At 39.9% G+C, this 19,409-nt stretch overlaps 1 protein-coding gene across 4 annotated transcripts in view; it reads left to right on the top strand.

The window, feature by feature from the left end:
- col4a6 (collagen, type IV, alpha 6) overlaps window positions 1–19,409 on the top strand; it is a 72,484-nt gene that overhangs the window by 33,089 nt on the left and 19,986 nt on the right. For all 4 annotated transcript variants that reach the window (XM_044020371.1, XM_044020372.1, XM_044020370.1 and 1 more), the window contains exons 4-12: window positions 7,007–7,084; window positions 16,691–16,825; window positions 16,977–17,021; window positions 17,449–17,568; window positions 17,669–17,731; window positions 18,570–18,605; window positions 18,863–18,925; window positions 19,114–19,149; window positions 19,230–19,271. In XM_044020371.1, coding sequence (XP_043876306.1) covers window positions 7,007–7,084; window positions 16,691–16,825; window positions 16,977–17,021; window positions 17,449–17,568; window positions 17,669–17,731; window positions 18,570–18,605; window positions 18,863–18,925; window positions 19,114–19,149; window positions 19,230–19,271 — 618 coding nt within the window. The remainder of the gene's footprint in view (window positions 1–7,006; window positions 7,085–16,690; window positions 16,826–16,976; window positions 17,022–17,448; window positions 17,569–17,668; window positions 17,732–18,569; window positions 18,606–18,862; window positions 18,926–19,113; window positions 19,150–19,229; window positions 19,272–19,409) is intronic.

The raw sequence follows: 19,409 nt of genomic DNA, 5'->3' as shown, positions 1-19,409 counted from the left end.
GAGAAGTCACATACTTTTTTGATTGGACCAGATTAAACCAGATTACCAACAACAAATCTGAGAATCTTATCTTTTTGGTAATAAAAGCTTTATGTATATAAAAAAAAACGATCGATTAAACACTGACGGAAGACGACAGCCATCATTGATGATATTGATTTAACTATCAATCAGTAATGAATTGTCCTGTATTCATCCGTTCATTTCCCATTAACTGACACTCAGTCGCCCGGTTGTCATCTGATAATTATCCATCATCACAATCAGCCATTCATAATCACTAATCACCTAATAATTACCCTGTAAATGACTCATTAAAGTTCATCAGCCAGTTTTCCTCCCATTTTTTTTCTCTTTTTTATTATATTATATATTAATATTTTTCCACTGGTGTCACATTTCATGCATCACTGAATCAAATAAAAGTGTTATGTATTGTGACAGCATCCACACTTAAATTACCGTGGAAAAAAGTGTGACATTTGGATATTTCCACAATATTAACAGCGTTTTTGAGAGGATTTGAGATATTTGAATACTGACAAATACTGAGGGACACTGTCATCTCAATGTTCTGTATAACACATTTTATTGAACGGAAATCAAATATTTGAATTTAAAAAAACCTCCTGAAGATACCTGAAGTGGAGTTTCAGATGATCTTACCGCAGCTGGTTTGGACCTTCACAAAACTCTACACCAAACACGAGTGTAAACACACGTGTGTGTGCGTGTGCGTGTGCGATCTGAAACTGTATGAAGTGACATGAAAGTGCGCACACACGCAGCATGCAGTAGATGAATGTAAACCAAGAGAGGCTGGAGGCCCAAACACAGCTGGTGAGCCTCCAGTGGTGGATGTCAGGGTCACAGATGGTCCACAGAGGAAGAGGAAGGACACGGCGATGAAGGCCAGTCTCACAGAACAGAGCCTGAAGGACAGCTTGGAGACTTGGGAGGAAAAAAGTTAAACAGATATAAACTGAGATAAAAGGAGGAAAAGAAAGAGACTCCTTTAGTTTTCTCCTCCTCTCTTTGTGCACTCTATTTTTACAAATACCCGTTCCTCAAAGTTCAGGATTCAAGACGTTTAGTGTGTGAAGTTAAAAGTCTGATTTTAGTCAGACTAAGGCAATAATCCAGTTTTCTTAATGTCATGTAAACGCATTAGTCCGACTAAAATCCAGCTTGTCTTAGTCAGACTAACATACCTGGACCATAGTCTGATTACTCCTGCATGTATCCGCTTAGTCAAACTTGTCCCAAAATGTCCACCCCGGTCCACCGCGCCACAAGAGACATGTCCATCTAGTTTGTCTCACCATTAACGTGTACAGCAGGTTCGAGACATATAGAACCACTTCACCGTCCATCTTACTGTCCATCTGTCCATCTCACTGTTCGCTGTTTGTTTTTCTGTCACGTAAACGGATCAATATACAAAACGTACTCCCTTAAATGTGTAATCTTATATCTTAAAGTAATATTAAAATGTAATTATTCAAACTATGGTTTGCTCCTGAGCTTCAGGTTCAGGCGGAGGTGAAACTCTGTCACTCAGTGAATCTCAGTCAGCGTCTTCACCTTCTAATCCTCAGTGTCTTCATTCAGTTTGTGTTTCGCTTCACCAGTTTGATTGACAGGTGTTGGAGAACATTGGCTGTTGCCGTGTGATGACATGGTGATTGACGGCGTGTGGATTCCAACAGATTCCTGTGAGGACCGCTCACTAGTGAAAGCACGAAGGGTCAAGTTTAGTTTTGAAATCGTTGACTGAGCAACATTAAGTGATGTTTGTGGAGTTAATTTACTGATCAAACACATTCAGTTGCATCTGGATCTATTTAAAGTCTCAGCTATGAGAATTCATGTTAACTCCTGGTTTTGCTTATTTTTGTTGTAGTTAAATCTGGCATCAGAGAAGAGAAAGGAGTGTTTCCCATATTGCGTTGATGCCATTTGGGGATTTTCTGTTTCCTGTGGGCTTAACTATCTTTTAATATCAAATGGTTCCATGCGCAAACTTGTGAAATGAATGGTTCTGTGGTTTGAGAAGTAATTTTTTTCCAGTTGTTTTAGAATGTTAAAATAATTTGCTATTGAATACTCACTGTATTCATTTTGGTCTGAATTTTGAACCCTAACCATCAAAGATATTTACCCTGAAAAAAACATATTTAAGTTGTGGTTCCCAGACAAAATGTCCCCACAGCGTCAAAAGTCCTCACAAAGACAGTTGTTTTTCGGACCTTACAAAGATATAAATACAAGTACACACACGCATTTTCTTACTACTTTGACCATAACTGAAAAACCAAGGTTAATATTTTTAAAATGTGAATAATAATAAATGAGACAACATCATTTAACAGAAAAAAGTAAATTAAACAGAGGATTTTTTAAAGCCCACTCTGGGGCTCACCTGCAGTACCTCCAAGGCCCACCAGTGGGCAGCAGCACACACTTTGGGAAGCAGTGGTAACTTAATTTTCATCCATTTGTCCTCTCTGGACAAAGTGCCAGCATCTCTTTACCCGAGCATCTATTCATCATCTTGTATATCTGCTTATCTGCGACACATGAAGGATGCAAGTAGAACAGGCGTTATCATGTCCCATCATGCACCTTGTCTCGGCCACATAGCTCATGAGCGCATACGGCACCGCGTGCAACCAGAGACTCAACCATCGCGCGGATAACATCAGCAGAACCTATAGGAATGAGCGGGCAAGTCCAGACACAGGGCCGTGAGCTGAAGGTTTAAACAAGACTCAGTGGGTTTGGTTTTCTTTTTCTTTAAAGGCCTCATTCACATCGCGAGTGTTTGGACAGACAAGTACGAGCAAACAGTGGAGATTGATTAGCTGGAGCTGAAAGACGCATAGCTGCGGTAATGCACGGATGACAGAGTGGAATAAAAAGTATAATGATGTGTGTGCATGTGGAGGTTATTGTGGAGTTCATGCAGGCGATTGGAAGCGCGTGCCTGTCCGGTCACGTTACACCTGTGATCGTATGTAAATGACGAGCAAACACAAGTTCTCGCCGCGGCGTTCAATCCTGCAGCAGCATTACATTCCTACAACTTACCTTTTTTAATTCTCCCCTGTACCTTTTAAGTAATAAATTATTAAAATAATAAGTTAAGTTTCCCCCAAAAGTATTGGTATTTTATTTTTACTCATTCGAAAAACGTGAATGTACATGGAAAAATATATATATTTTAAATATCTAATAAAAGTTTCCTCTTAGTGAAAACAAAAAAAAACACCAAACCCTATAGAGGAAATCAGGGATTTTAACATCACAGCACACAGGAGTCGTTGATCCACTGCTGCCTCCATCACTAAGTTCAAATACCTTATTTTGTTGATCCAGAATTAGAAATCCTTCGTTCACATATGCCTCAGTGACACAAAGTGACCACACGAGGCAGCAGTAGACCAGCAGCTTCTGTGTCCCTGTGAGCTAAAATCACTGATTTTCTCTGTGGGGTTTGGTGTGGGAGTGTTTTGGTTAGTGGCTAAAAATAAACACAAAGAGGTAATAAAAACGTGCAACACAGAGACGCACGATACATGTTATAGTAGTTTTGTAATAGTATAATATTATAATAATATTTTATAATAGTTAAATGTGAATCAGTGAAGGGGGGATTTATTCAGCAAATAAATAAGTCAATATATACAACAAAGTGGAAACATTTTGGAAATTTTAAAAACAAGTTTGTTTAACAGAAGCACAACAAACGATTAAAAATAAATATAAGGGTTATGAAAAATAAAATGTATGGACTTCACAATAAAAGTACATTATTAAAGATGATAAAGATACAAGAGAGTATGGACCTACTTAAAGAATGAGAATAAAATACTAGGAGTGTTGATCAAACAAAAGCCGAATGACGACGATGACAATCCTTTGTTTGGATTTTACCCCATACTTCTTACTTCTTACCCCTTATCCCTTACCTCAACCTCAACCTTAACCTTAACCTTAACCATCAAAGTGGCTAAACATAAGTAACCTGAAACCAGGTCTTAACCCTGAAAAACCACGTTAAACTTGTGGGTCCCAGACAAAATGTCCCCACAACGAAGGGTTGTAACTCGGACCTCACAAAGACATAAATACAAGCACACACATACACTTGTCTGTGTTAGATGTTAAGCTTCTCCTTTTTCTCTCCTTTTTCAACCTCAGTCCTCATATTGCGCTTATTTTGCTCTGGGGCCCATAAAGCCCTGAATATGTGTGTATGTGTGTGTGAGAGAGAGTTCACGTAATGTAGGTGTTGTGGGGACCAGTGACTTAAGTGAGGACATTTTGGAATGTGGGGACATTGTTCACTTTCTGTCAGCGCAGTTCTTTTGAAGGGTTTCCCCCGCAGGTGTAGAAATACCTTGTGTGTCTTTAAACGTGAAAACGCAGTCACATGACCTGCTGCAGGCGCGTCTGTCCGCGTGCGTGCGTCTCTTTGACACCACGTCAAAAACATCACTCGTCCTCCGCTCTCAGGTCTCAGGAGCGCTGTCCCTCGGGCTCTGGGCCTCACGGTATCGTACTTCACTGTACACCGTGGGCGTGGACGTGGACGCGAGGGTCCCGTCTCCGCCCGTCTTCGCCCGGCTCAGATTATAAAGGAGAAACAATGGCGGGTGAACAATCTGGCGCAGGCTCGCTCCGATTGGGCGGCACCTGGGGGAAAAGGTGTGCGTCTGGAACAATAGTGGGATAATATATCGGAATAAAAAGTGTCACATGATACAGAGACGAGAGCAGAGGAAGACTTTTGTTCTTCTCTGTTCCCATTTTTATTCGTTCCTTAGATTCAAGTCTCACCATTTAATTTGTATTTAAACTCATTTTACTTCCATTATCGGCTCATTTTGACATTATTTCCTCCCGAGGTTGTAGCTCTCTCGCTCTCACTCTCACTTGTCCTCCTTCTGTCACTGTGATTAGAGGAGTTGAGGAGATCAGAGAGAACAAAGCACCGCTGACCTCTCACCCCCTTCACTCTCTCTCTCTCTCTCTCCCTCTCTCTCGTCTGTTACACTTGTAAACGACACTAGAGTTTGTTCTTTATGAATATTTACCTGTGCACGTCACGTAAAAAACTACTTCTCTCACAATCCTGGGAAGTTTAACTACTCAACGTTTTCTCGTCAAATGTGGAATTAGATTTGTGTCAATATTTTCACTTTTTAAGAAGCAAATAAAATATCAATTTAATCATTCAAATATTTTGTATTTTATTGTTTGAAAATACTCTTGTTCCTTACGCGCCGTTATTTGTTTTTTGCGCGCCGTTATTTGTTAGCGGGATAATATATACAGCCTATATATAGTCCTACACAGATCCAGAAAGCGTTGTTCGTCTGTGCTCTCTATAAATGCGTCAGGTTGGTGTCATCAGCATAGAGCAGATAAATGTTTCTAAATGCAGAAGTTGTTCCCAGGCTTTTATTAAATCACCACGAGCCGCAGGTGACGCCTCGACCTCGACCTTGACTTGGACATAAAAAGTCCCCCCCTCCCTTCACCTCCGTCCACTCCCCTCCTGTCTTCTTCGTCTCCATCAGACTCCAGCGGACTCCCTTTTGTCCCTCCCGTCTGTCCCTCTCTCTCCTCCCCCGACGGCTCCTTTTGTCAGATAATCACGCTGAGATGCCGGACGCGACCTTTGCGTTTAACCCCCAAGACGGACAGACAGTGTGTTCATATATTCACACGGGAGTCAAACACACTAACGAATGACCCCGCTCGCATGTGTACGTTTAATGAAAACACCGTTTAGATTTAAGAGCGCCAACGCCGTACCAAAGACTAATAAGACGCGCACGTATATCACGGCTCACCGCGTGATCCATCACCTCCGGCCCAGAGGACGCCGCGTGTGAATGGATGGCATTTGGAGTCGGGAGGGTTTTAAGAACCCGGGATATGTGAGCTTATGTCACTCATACGTCGGCTTATAAAAAGCACAGTGTGGTGTTTTTTAGCAGTTATCCCAGGAATGCTAACCCGTCAACGAAAGGTTAATCTGCAATTCACTGCACAGGAGGAGAGAGAGGGACAAATGTGACAAATACATGCAGCTTATAGAAAAAGTCAGGTTTTTACTTTATAGAAAAACTATTTTAGCCTCTTAACAAAAGACTCAGGTGATAAAATCTTTGTCAATTTACGTCTACGATATCTTCAGAGCATGTTCACGTCTTTATCTCACTGTTAGACTGACTTTTCCAACAGGAAACGGAAGTTTGTAAAACACTCACTCTCCCACACCAAACCCCATAGAGAAAATCACTGATTTTGACATCACAGCACACAGGAGTCGTCGATCCACTGTTGCCTCCATCACTAAGTTCACATGTCTTATTTTGTTAATTCGGCTTTCAAAATCCTTCGTTTGCATATACCTGAGTGACACAAAGTGACCACACGAGGCAGCAGTAGACCAGCAGCTCCTGTGTCCCCATGAGCTAAAATCACTGATTTTCACTATGGGGTTTGGTGTGGGAGAATGAGTGGTTTTGTTTTTTGGCTAAAATCAGAAAATAAACACTAAGGCGATAAAAACATGCCACACGAGACGCACAATACATATAATAATATAACAAAATAAAGGTTTTTTTACCACATGGAAAAAAGACCAGAAGAACCTGATGCTGCATGTCAGGTTTACAGTTACACTTTCTCTGGGTCTGAAGCGTTAAATCCTCCTCACATTTTAAACGACCTGTCACTGATGCAGCTTTTTAGGAATCTTCATTTCCACACGAGTCAGTCGTCGTTGTCTGATTTCTATAGCTGAATCCTGTTTTATTCTCTTTATTTTATAGTGATCCATTGTATAAATACAGCATCTGTGTCTCCTCCCTGCCTTTATTTTGTTTGTGTGAGTGTTGGGATGTTTGTGTAATTGAATACAACGAAACCGTCGTCATGCATTATCGAAGCATCAGCTGTAACATCAGTTTTTCCTCTGTTTTTCCTTCAGGAAACCGACTTTAATGAGCCGTGTGCAGGTGAGGACTGCAGCAGAGGATGCAAGTGCAACCCAGAGAAAGGCAGCAGGGTGAGTCGTCATGTCCTGTTTCTAATGTCCTTTCCCCTGCCAAGAGCCAAAAATATCATAATCATCAATATCGAGACAAGTTCAAGTTGTTCAGGATTTTTCTTGAGATGCAGTGAAACCATTTGAGACACTTGAAGGTTTTCATCCCTGAAAACAAGGCTGTTTTAAACATTTTAGCCACAACAAAAGATTTATCTCACAAACTCCACGTCAGTTTAAGTCTACGATATCTACGTCACATGTTCACGTCTTTATCTCACTGTGACACAGACTTTTCCAACAGGAAACTGAAGTTTGGAAAGCACTCACTCTCCCACACCAAACCCCATAGAGAAAATCAGTGATTTTAGCTCGCGGGGACACAGGAGCTGCTGGTCTGCTGCTGCCTCGTGTGGACACTTTGTGTCACTGAGGTAAACCTGAGTGAACGATCAATAAAGCCGAACTCACTAGAATAAGACATTGGAACTTAGTGATGGAGGCAGCAGTGGATCAACAACTCCTGTGTGCTGTGATGTTAAAATCACTGATTTTCTCTATGGGGTTTGGTGTGGGAGAGTGAGTGCTTTATAAACTTTAGTTTCTTGTTGGAAAATCTGTCAGACAGTGAGATAAAGACGTGAACATGTTCTTAAGATATCGTAGACTCAGATTACATATATACTTATACATATATATATATATATAGTTGATATTTTTTAATTATCAGATGAATCAGTGTGATTATCTCGTGTAGTTTGTAAGTGAAGGGTGTTCACTGTGTTATGTGGCAACAAAACAATCCCACAGAACTGCGGTGAGTTTGGTGAGCGCCGTGTCAGTGCACACACACACACACACACACACACACACACACTGGAGCCTCTGTCGGTTCATTTAATGAGCGGAATCTTCAGCTTTGGTTTGATTGTGACAGAACGGAGCCTGGAGGCTCAGCTTCACGCTCCTATCTGCGACTTCCATCTCACAGCTGCTCGCAAATATGATCAGAACCCGCTGTGAATCAAAGGGTTTGCGGAGGCCACGCCTCCACGCCGCTGCGCTGAAGAGTGGCTCCTGCAGGCGGCCAATCACTGAGCTGCTGCTGCTTTTGTGTGAAGACAGGAATGTTTTTTATCTTAAATGTTTCCACAGGTCACGTTAAAAAGTTTAACGCCCTGAATGTGATCATTAAAAAAATTACTCTTCATTCCTGTAATTCCGAGGAAAAGTTTCCAATTTGGAAAATTTCCAAAATTCCCAAACTTTAGAGGGAAAAAATTCGAACTGACAACCCTGCTGGCTGTGAGGCACCGGTGAGAACCACCACTCCACCACAACGCTCCTTAATGACTTTAATTTGTTTGGTAACTTTGAAAACAGGGAAAGATGAGAAAATGAAACGAGAAAACACCAACAGTTGTTATTTTTAACATTTAAATTTAAAGAAACTTTAAAAAAAGAGAATAAGTTTCAATTTTGAATATGAGGCCAAACATTTACTTTAATTAATATTCAGTCCTGCACTGAATGTGTGTGTGTGTGTGTGTGTGCTCACCTCACACTTTAACTGTAATCCTCTCACTTAAGCCCCGCCCCCTTCAGCCTGAATCTAAACAACAATTACTGTCTGACTCGCAAACCTACACTTACTGTAGGTAAATCATATAGAGACGAGGGTCACGTGACTCAGGGCTCTGTTCTGCTGAGTCAGCGTTTGCTGTGAGCTGCAGGGACACAAACAAACAAACAAACAAACAAACAAAACAAACAAACAAACAAAGTGACCCGATCATTAAAACCAGACGTTTTCATCCAAATCTGGTGAAACAAGTGAAAACATTACGATAATAAAAGTTGAAACAACATAAATAAACATCTTCTTTTACAGTCACTGGGAAAACAGCTGTTTTTAAAACGCGTTCATGTTCAGTCAAGGAAAGTGAGTCAGCAATAATCACAGGAATCAATAATCAAAGAAATCAATAATAAAAACATCAATAATCATAGAAATTGATCATCAAACTAAAGCAAAGAAACTATTTCCATGACTTTTTTTTCAGGCAGATTTATAAGTGACAACGATTCAATGATCAGTTATGATCTGATGTTATGCATATGAGGAGGAAGAGGAGGAGGAGGAGGAGGAGGGGGAGGAGCAGGAGCATGGCGTGCCACAACATGGCAGCATGACCTGAATAAAAGTCCTGCAGCCAAAACTGTGGCACGAACACAAACATCCCAGAAACAGCAAAGAGAAGAAAGAGACGGCGACTTTCAGATTTGTGTCTTTGTCAAAGCGGATGAAGAAACTTTAGTGTTAAATTTAGAAGCTTCTGGAAGTTCTGTTTCTCATGGACACACAGACACACACACACACACACACACACACAGATCTTCAATATCTGTGTCACATTAAATCCATGAGCTTCAATAACATCCTCTGCTACTGGCTAAAGCCCAAAGGTCAGAGGTCAGAGAGGTGTGTGTGTGTGTGTGCAGGAAGTCAGTGCTTTATTTAATTTAGTGCGACCTCCGTCTGTGTCAATCACAAACAGAGACACACGCGAGGAACGACTCAGCGTTTTTTTTCTGCGTCACAAGTGCCGTAAATTTGCAAATGCAGTCCGAGAACAACGGGATAGTGAAAGCAGTGAGTCAGAGACACACAACAACAGCAAAGTGACACGCGGCCACAGACAAGTCAAAGAAATGAGTAATAACGTAATAACGTGTTTTTTAATCTGAGTGAAAGTGTGCGTGTGCGTGCGGTGTGTGTGTGCGTGTGAGAGAGACATGGAGGATGATGATCCGACAGATCAGAGTAATCTAGAGTACAGTGTTATCAGTAATAACATGTCATTCAAACTTTTTTAAACACACACAGAGGCGCACACACACTCACAGACACACACACACACACACACACTTGGGCCCCTGGCTGGTATTTTATCAGGCTCTTCATCCTTTTGAGGCCTCTGGTCTAAGAATGGTGGTGGTCTTTGTTTAGGCTTCATCTTCAAACACACACACACACACACACACACACACACACACACCTGACAGTCATTCAGTCGACACAAAGTCTAGGAAAGGTCAGAGGTCACAACTGACACAAAGGCCAACGTAGACCAGAAGGTCAGGGGCTCCTGTGTGTGTGTGTGTGTGTGTGTGTCCTCTTCATGAACCTTCTTATTCCTCATCACTTTCATCAACACACACACGCTCACACTATTATAAAAAAATCATATATGTAAATAATGCATGTTTATATATATATATATATATTATTATTTAGCGGGTGCACTGCTCTCTGCCGCCCTCACATGGCTGCTTTGGACATTTCTTTTCAAGCAAATATGATGTGAATCAATCAGATATCTTTCCACTGCCCCCTTTAACGTCGTATTTAATAAAGGAAGAAAAGAAGACGACGAAGAAGCGAATATAATATATAATATAATAATATACGTGGAAAAATGCCACAGACACACACACACACACACACAGAGCTTGTGGGGTTCAGTGGTTGAACACACACTTTATGCAAAGGGACAAACACGTACTGGAATGCACTAAAGTGGCTGTTAGTGATTTTATAGGCTCATGTGATTTAATGCAGTAATGACTGCACACACACACACACACACACAGGTTTGCTGGTGCAGCTGTTTTTCTGAGTTTTGAAACAAAGCCGCGTCACTAACCCTTAACCCAGGACCACCGTTCAAATCTTAACCCTTAACTTCACTTAGAGTTCCTCAGAAATGAGGTTCTGCCGCATTTAAGACCAGGTTTTGTTCTCCATGAGGACCACTGGTCCTGACGAGGTCAGTGATTAAACTACACGTTGAACAGGTTCACGTCTTTATCTCACTGTTGGACTTTTGGGACTTTCTTGGCGGAATCTGAAGAGAGTGAGAGGAGGACGAGGAGGAAGAGGAGAAACGCGACTGTGTTGTCTGTCTCTGGAGTAGAGAGAGGAGATAAGTGGAGGATCAGTTCCTGCTGAGGCAGACGCTCACACACTGATACAACAAGAATGTACATGATGTTAACAAATACTGCAGGAATCTAACCCACCAACACACACACACACACACACACAGACAGGGCAGCTAACGTTGGAGCTCGTTTTGTTTTTCCTCCGTCTTATAAACAAATAAAAGGGAAAGTGAGAGAAACTCTGAGCGATTGAATCAGAAAAACTCACACTTGCTGCTTCTGTGAACGATTCTGTCCCACATGTGACTGCGCTCGCGAAATTGTTCACGTTTACCCGCCGATAAACGCGACCAAAGTTTAAATATGTAGCTCATTTCACGTCTCCGTAGGACTCGCGTTGACTTCTGTACGTGATGTCGACAATTTCGTGAAAGAAAATTGCGTCGCGTTCGACGTGGGTAAAGCGTAACCGTCTAATCAGTGGGATCTGCGTCATTCTCTGAGAGGCTCCGCCCACACAGACTCATGTTTATTGTCTGACTCCTTTATTCGATTTTACTTTGGTCAGTTCAGAACTCGTCAGCATTCATTTAACAATGTTATATGTTGAATCCCGGTGTTCCTCAAGGCTCAATTTTAGGCCCCACACTTTTTAGACTCTGAGATGATTATGTTTCTTAAATTCAGAGCTCAGTCTGGGTTTTTATAAAAAAAATGTATTTGGTTTTCTCTATGGGGTTTTGGTGTGCTTTACAAACTTCAGTTTGCTGTTGGAAAAGTCTGTCTAACAGTGAAATAAAGACGCGAACATGTGATGTAGATGTTGTAGTCCCTGAGAGTGAGCCTTCAGCAGGAGGGGTCGCACACAGTGCCACACAGCCACACTTTTAAAACCCCTGAACTACACCTTTAAACATTTAAAGGAGCCATACGCGCTAATACCATCTGTTCTTTGCAGTGTAACATCCTTTTAAACTCAATCACACCGATGTTTCACAGACAGACTGACTTTAAAATATACTGCAGTCAAATCAGAACACGTTTTATTTGAATAAAAGACAAAATGTCTGTGTTGTGAAGTGAAGCTAATGGGTTTTTTATTGCAGGAGAAAAAGCACCTGCATAAAAAGAGACAAACAGGTTGTTTGTCGTGGGAATCTGCTGTGAGACTGAGCTGTGAACGCGGCTGTCGTTCTTCAAATTTAATAGACTTTAAAAACAATTCCATTAATGTCACCAGAACATGATGGCCGTAAAATATCCAATCTCACTTTTATTTATGATGTACAGGCTGTACAGAAGAATAAAGAAAAGAAAAAACATCAAAGTTCACGCAACACAATAAATTAAAAAGTCATAAAACAGCCATTCAATAAAATAATATTACTGCCAAAGGAGTAGAGATGAAATTTTTTTTTTTTAAAGTATTAATCAATGAATTTAACTATTAGATTTTTTATTTTTTTATTTAATAGTTCCATCTAAATCTATGACTGGTTGAAACAGGTCGTCAAAATAAAGGGAAGAGAATTTTAGATGAAAAGATAAAGTTGTATTGATTTAAGCAACATTTATCAACACTAAATTCATTTGTAATAATTAGCTAATTAAGAACTAATTATTCAAGAAAATTTCGACCAATACATTTCCGACTAATGTAAGATGGAAGGGTTATATCGCCACCTAGTGTCGTGGAGGGGCAGACAGGGAAACAGATGACGCCTTTAACCTGGTTCTCAGACTAAACAAAACCAAAAAGACCCGTCAGTGTCCACCAGAGCGCACATGGTGCGACAGCTAAAATCTTCCCCACACACACGCGTCACACTCAGAACAATACGAGCTGTGTGTGTGTGTGTGACTTTGTTTTTCACACTCATGGAGAATCTGTCCGTCCTCGGTCAGGAAGCGCTCAGCGCCGAGAGCTTAGTGCGGCAGAATAGACTTCATTGTGGCCTTTTGTGCTGGGGGGGATTTGAGCCTTTAAAGTGACCAGTCTGCTGGAAGGTGATGAGGATGAAGGTGACGAAGAGTCCGAGCTCAGACCGCTGTGAAAACACGCAGACGTGCCAGCGGGTGAGGAGTGTCCACCGTGAGACACCACATTCATGTTAAAAGTCAGATTTTGTTCAAAAACTAAGGCAATTATTCACGTAAACACTTAGTCAGACTAAAATGGAGCCAGTCTTAGTCGGACTAACTTACCAGGATCATGTGATTCATAGTCCGATTACTCCTGCATGTAACACTTACTCAGACTAAAATGGAGCTAGTCTTAGTCGGACTAACTTACCAGGATCATGTGATTCATAGTCCGATTACTCCTGCATGTAAACACTTACTCAGACTAAAATGGAGCTAGTCTTAGTCGGACTAACGCATCCTGGATCATGTGATTCATAGTCCCATTACTCCTGCATGTAAACACTTACCTGACTAAAATGGAGCTAGTGGACTAACGCACGGATCATGTGATTCATAGTCCGATTACTCCTGCATGTAAACACTTACTCAGACTAAAAATCGAAGCTAGGTTAGTCGGACTAACGCATCTGGATCATGTGATTCATAGTCCAATTACTCCTGCTTGTAAACACTTACTCAGACTAAAATGGAGCTAGTCTTAGTTGACCATCGCATCTGATCATGTGATTCATAGTCCGATTACTCCTGCATGTAAACACTTACTCAGACTAAAATGGAGCTAGTCTTAGTCGGACTAACGTACCTGGATCATGTGATTCATAGTCCGATTACGTAAAGACTTACTCAGACTAAAATGGAGCTAGTCTTAGTTGGACTAACGTACCTGGATCATGTGATTCATAGTCCTATTACTCCTGCATATAAACATGTACTCAGACTAAAATGGAGCTAGTCTTAGTCGGACTAACTTACCTGGATCATGTGATTCATAGTCCGATTACTCCTGAATATAAACATTTAGTCAGACTAAAATGGAGCTAGTCTTAGTCGGACTAACTTACCTGGATCATGTGATTCATAGTCCGATTACTAACACTTTGACAAAATATTGATCATTTTGAAGCCTAAATTCTGACATGTATTTTCCACTGAAGGTCAAAGGCCAGTGTGTCATGTTAGGTCGCCCCCCTGTGGCCGTTGTTCAGAACAGCCTCCTGATCCAAACTCGCTCCTTTTTGTCTTTACTGAGTTATTTTTGAACTCTTATCCGAACCCTTCTTTCATCCCCGCTCCCTCTCCCTCTGTGATCCTCTGCACTTTTAATTCCATACCATTTTAGGAAATAAACAGATGCTACTGTGAAACTCACCTCACTTCCTCCTGCACAAACTCAAAAGATGCTCAAAGACACACGAGCATCAAAGAGATTCTCTGAAGATTAGCGTTTAATCGTCGCGTCTTTCCTCAATCTGCTCACCAGAGGGAAATGTTCCTTATTTAAAGGGGGTTGTTTAAGTTGTTTTTTGGAGAGATACCGAATCACAGTCAACACTGACTGCGCTGTGAGCGCCCCCTGCTGCCGAGAACCAGCCTTGAAAAACAGATTTTAGCCCGGAAACTGAAGTTTGTAAACCACTCACTCTCCCACACCAAACCTCATAGAGAAAATCAGTGATTTTAGCTCGCGGGGACACAGGAGCTGCTGGTCTACTGCTGCCTCGTGTGGTCACTTTGTGTCACTGAGGTGTATGTGAACAAATGATTTCAATGCCGAATGAACAAAATAAGACATTTGAACTTAATGATGGAGGCAGCAGTGGATCAACAATTCCTGTGTACTGTGATGTTAAAATCACTGATTTTCTCTATGGGGTTTGGTGTGGGAGAGTGAGTGGTTTACAAAGAGAAAAGAACACTTTATTTTCAACAGGAAAAAGATATCGCAGACTTAAAACAGTCACATCAGACAGTCGAGTCTTTGAAAATGACCCAGTGAGCAGAAAAATGGACACTAGAGGGAGAGGGCTTTTGCAGAGGTGACCCCTCGACCCTGAGGAGAAGTGATGCATGAACACAGACACAAACATAATTCATCAGTGTCAGGAGGTGGAAGTGAAGAGAAGGGAAGGCGTGAGAGAAAGTGTCTCCCTGCGAGACGCCTGCATATTTCCCTCAGGTGAAAACCAGGTGTTAGTGTGTGCTGAGATCCAGACAGCTGCCTCCACCTGGTGCAACCCTGTCATTACGTCTGAAACCAGGCAGCAGCAGCAGCAGCCTGAGGACACGTGGGCTGGAAACCGCAGCAGCAGCAGCAGCAGTGTCAGTGACATCACTGCACACGATAACAAATCCTCTCTTTGTCAAGTTTATCGAAATATATTTTCAGTGCAGACATGACACTAAATATTTCGCTATAAAACTTATTCTTGCATCTGTGATCAGGAAAAGTTGGAAGCCTGATTTTATTGCAATTCATTTCAGTCCCATAGTCTTTATCATGGATCTACTATTCCAATAAAAGTCAAATAAAAAGTGACAAAAGATTCAGAAAACAAAGAAAAACAGTATTTATAAAGGTATGTGTAAATTAAAATATAAAAAGTAACTGTAATTTTGTTTTTCCCATATGTATATATGTATATATATATATATATATATATATATATATATATATATATATATATATAAATATACATACATGTATAAACAAAGTTGCAATATTTTCAAACACCACTTTAAGAAGCAAATAAAACGTCAATTTAGTCATTCAAAAATATTTCATTTTACTGTTTGAAAATACTCCCTAATTTGTCTCTTTGGACTGAATGTCAATAAAATAATAAACAAAAAACATCTATACATACGTACTGTATTAAAACTATTCAAGTGCGGGTACAGACACAACACATGACTTATGCTGAGTTTTCACAGGCACGTTTTTAACTCAGTGACTTTACTTTGACCCAAACGGAGACATCTGTCTTTTTCTCTGTCCTCCTCTTCCTCCCTCCATCTGTCTGCTCTCCCTCTCATACTGTGTAAAAGACGAGCTAATGGCAGGTTGTCAGGTGTGTGTGTGTGTCTGTGTGATCGGCTGTGCGGTTAATATTTGGTTTTAAACCTGTCTTTTGAGGACATTTTGACTTGTGAGGACATTTAGATCCTGGCTGGTCCGAGACATGGTTTATGTTAAGGTTAGGGGTTTTGTGTTTTGCTACTGCCATCGTGTGGAACAATGTGGGTAGTGCAGAGTGTTGCCTGCCAGGAACATTTAAAGAGAAAACAGACATATTTTTTTGGCCTTTTAAAAAATTAAATCAAAAATAATATATTAATTTACTAAATCAAAATTCTAAACATGTTTTTATAATCATAATCAACAGATATTAAGTCTTTACTTTTTAATGTTACATAACCAAAACAGTCACAACATTGTTTTTTTTCCTCAATATTGAGACTTTTTTTATTATTATTGATAATTGGGTCAAACAAAAATCTCGAGTTATGTTTTTTCATTTATTAATTTTGTGTTTATTTAAAAAAGAAAATGATATTTGCTTTGTGAGTGTGGTGATATTATATCGCAACTTTACCATCCGATGGATTTAATTAAAACTAAACATGCACTTGAGTGTTTTAACAAGGTTTTTTGGGGGTTTTTAAAGCAGAATTTTGTAGTTTTTCATAAATATTAACCAAACTCGATTAAATCTTTAAAAGTCATTCAGCAATAATATCTTGTATTTTGTTTCTCAGGGTCGACCGGGGCCTCTTGGTGATGTTGGATCCAGTGGAGCTGAGGGCTCACGCGGGGGCCTTGGGCCTCAAGGGCCCAAAGGAGAGAAGGGCCATATTGGACTGAAGGGGCCGTCCGGTGTTAAAGGCGACAAAGTGGGTGCAGCAACCTGTCCCTAGTGTGTATATATATATATGTATATATACATATGTATATATACATATGTATATATGTATATAACATGTTTTCACCAGCAGTTGTCGCTGTTAAACCTGTATTTAAATCAGAAAAATTGTTTCTATTTAGGGACCAATGGGTGTTCCTGGATTCCAAGGAACTGACGGCGTACCAGTGAGTAAACAATATATACACAAAATACACTCACACAAACACACAATGACACTTCACAACAATGTTGTTTTCAATTTCTAATTCAATTAAATAACTTTAAAAAAAAAAAAAGATCCTGTAACTATGACTATGTTCTCTTATCTTAGTAATCTGCGTGTTTGTGCTTTTTGATTTATTTTATTTCTAAAGGTTTATTTCTATCAAGAGCAGTTAAAATAGCTGGAAAAGCCTCATATTTTTTACATTATTGACTTGTATTGAATTATTTTTGCTTTTTAATGTTCCTGTGCTGATTTTTAGTTAGTTATTTGAAAATGATGACATTGGGGTTGGAAACATTTCACTTTCATTTCATCTTTGATAAAATGTGAGTTATTTTGCGATAGTTTCCATATTGTGTTTGTTCTTGAAATGTCTCTCTCTGTAGGGTCACCCGGGTCTGCCTGGTGGCCGAGGGCCATCTGGACTCGACGGTTGTAACGGGACCAGGGGAGAAGCCGGAGATCCTGGTTACGGCATTGGACCACCTGGATTCCCTGGAAATGCTGTGAGAACAAACTTTAATTCTCCTGTTATTATTATTTGAAGATTTTATAGATGGAGGAGGAAACTGATGGCGTTGTGTTGTTTATTTGCTTTTCTCACAGGGGCCAATTGGGCCAAAGGGCCAGAAAGGAGAACCCCGATACATTTCAGACGATGGAACCACAGTAAGGAACATTGACATCATGTTCATGTACTCGAGTATGCTGGTGTAAATCTGCATAAATAATTTCTCTTTCGTGTAGGAAGCGGATAAAAAGACTTTAAACTCTTGTGTCACAATTTCCAAAACCTGCAAATTTGTTTCAAAATGTTTAAATATTTAAGTAAAATTGAAAGGCAAAAACGAGTTGTAACTCTAACTGTAACTTAAGCCAACCGCCAGGGGGCAGAACAGCTATCCATGCATGGAAAGGCTGATTTTTAACTGCCAGAATAATATGTTAATCCTTTGTTTTTACAAACATTTATGTGATCTGCTCTGATCTGGTTTTAATAAGTTTCAGAGTTTTGGTTTTTTTGTTGACAAAAACAGACCGTTTATTTAATTAGAATTTACAAAAGCTGTGGCACTAAATTTAGACAGTTGCACAACTGACAGTTTATTTTTGCCCCTTGGGAAATTAGAGTCCCTCAGGATAATAGTAACATTAACACCAAACAGATATTTTTGGGTCATCTTTTAAATCACTCATTGAAGTGGCACATGCATGAATCAGCACCTGCTTTACTGGTGTTTGGCCACTAGGTGGTGCTTCAGGAATAATGTGGTAGAGGAGAAAAAAAAGGACTATAATTTCAATTCTGTGTACAAATGGATGTAAATATTCTCCAAACCTCTGATCCAGAAAACATTTGTTGTCATGTCTAAAAACCCATAATGTAAAAAAAAAAACATTTTAAGTTGATCTTAAAATCTTATTAAACCTAATGTATATGAAGTGATTTTTCTTTCTTTCTTTCTTTCTTTCTTTCTTTCTTTCTTTCTTTCTTTCTTTCTTTCAGGGTTATCCAGGTGTGCCAGGACCTGACGGTCGACCTGTGAGTTTTTAACTTTTCTCTTCTCTTCTGTACACTGTAAAATATTATACTTCAATAATATGAAGTTCTTGTTGACACTTAAACCACATAAATAAACAGTTCACGCACAAGAATAATTAAAATAGATAGAATATTATGAAGTATAACAAAATAGGGAAAACTGATATTGACTGAACTAAATGTTAGTAAACCACAAAGTTTGTATGTCGTTTCATGATTTATTCTGTGATCTGACTTGGTTTCTTTTATGTTTCCAGGGTAACAGAGGTCCTGATGGTCCAACAGGTTTCCCTGGTCCAAGAGGACCTGATGGTTACAGCGTACGTTAACCTAACTTATCTTTGCCTCTTAATATATCACAAAACTACTTTTTAGTTGTTAGACCACAAGTGAGGAAAATGTTTAATTTTTTTATTCCGTGTAGACGTTGTGCATATTTTATAATGACGTAACTATTTGTTTGTTTATTTGTTTAAGCATTAGTCTGACTTTGACCTCTTGTCCTCAGGGCCCACCTGGTCTTCCTGGTTCCCCAGGGCCTATGGTAAGTAATGTCCTGTGTTAGTAGACTTTTTTTCATACTTTTATTTTTTATATTCTCCTTTTAACCTTTGTTATTTTTAGGGGAGCAGTGGTGAAGGATATCGCGGAGAAAGAGGAGACAAGGTACGAACTGTTGTTAGCTGATGAAGAGCTTTTATGGAGGTTTTTTGTAAAGCAAACACTGAACTTGTCTTTTTTTGTTTCTCTTTTATGATAAAACTACAAGCAGGTTGTAGTAAGGGCAGGAAATAAATGTAAACA

This window comes from Solea senegalensis, linkage group LG3, assembly GCF_019176455.1.
Source record: "Solea senegalensis isolate Sse05_10M linkage group LG3, IFAPA_SoseM_1, whole genome shotgun sequence".
Lineage (NCBI taxonomy): Eukaryota > Metazoa > Chordata > Actinopteri > Pleuronectiformes > Soleidae > Solea > Solea senegalensis.
This window is presented reverse-complemented; position numbering and strand designations above follow the sequence as displayed.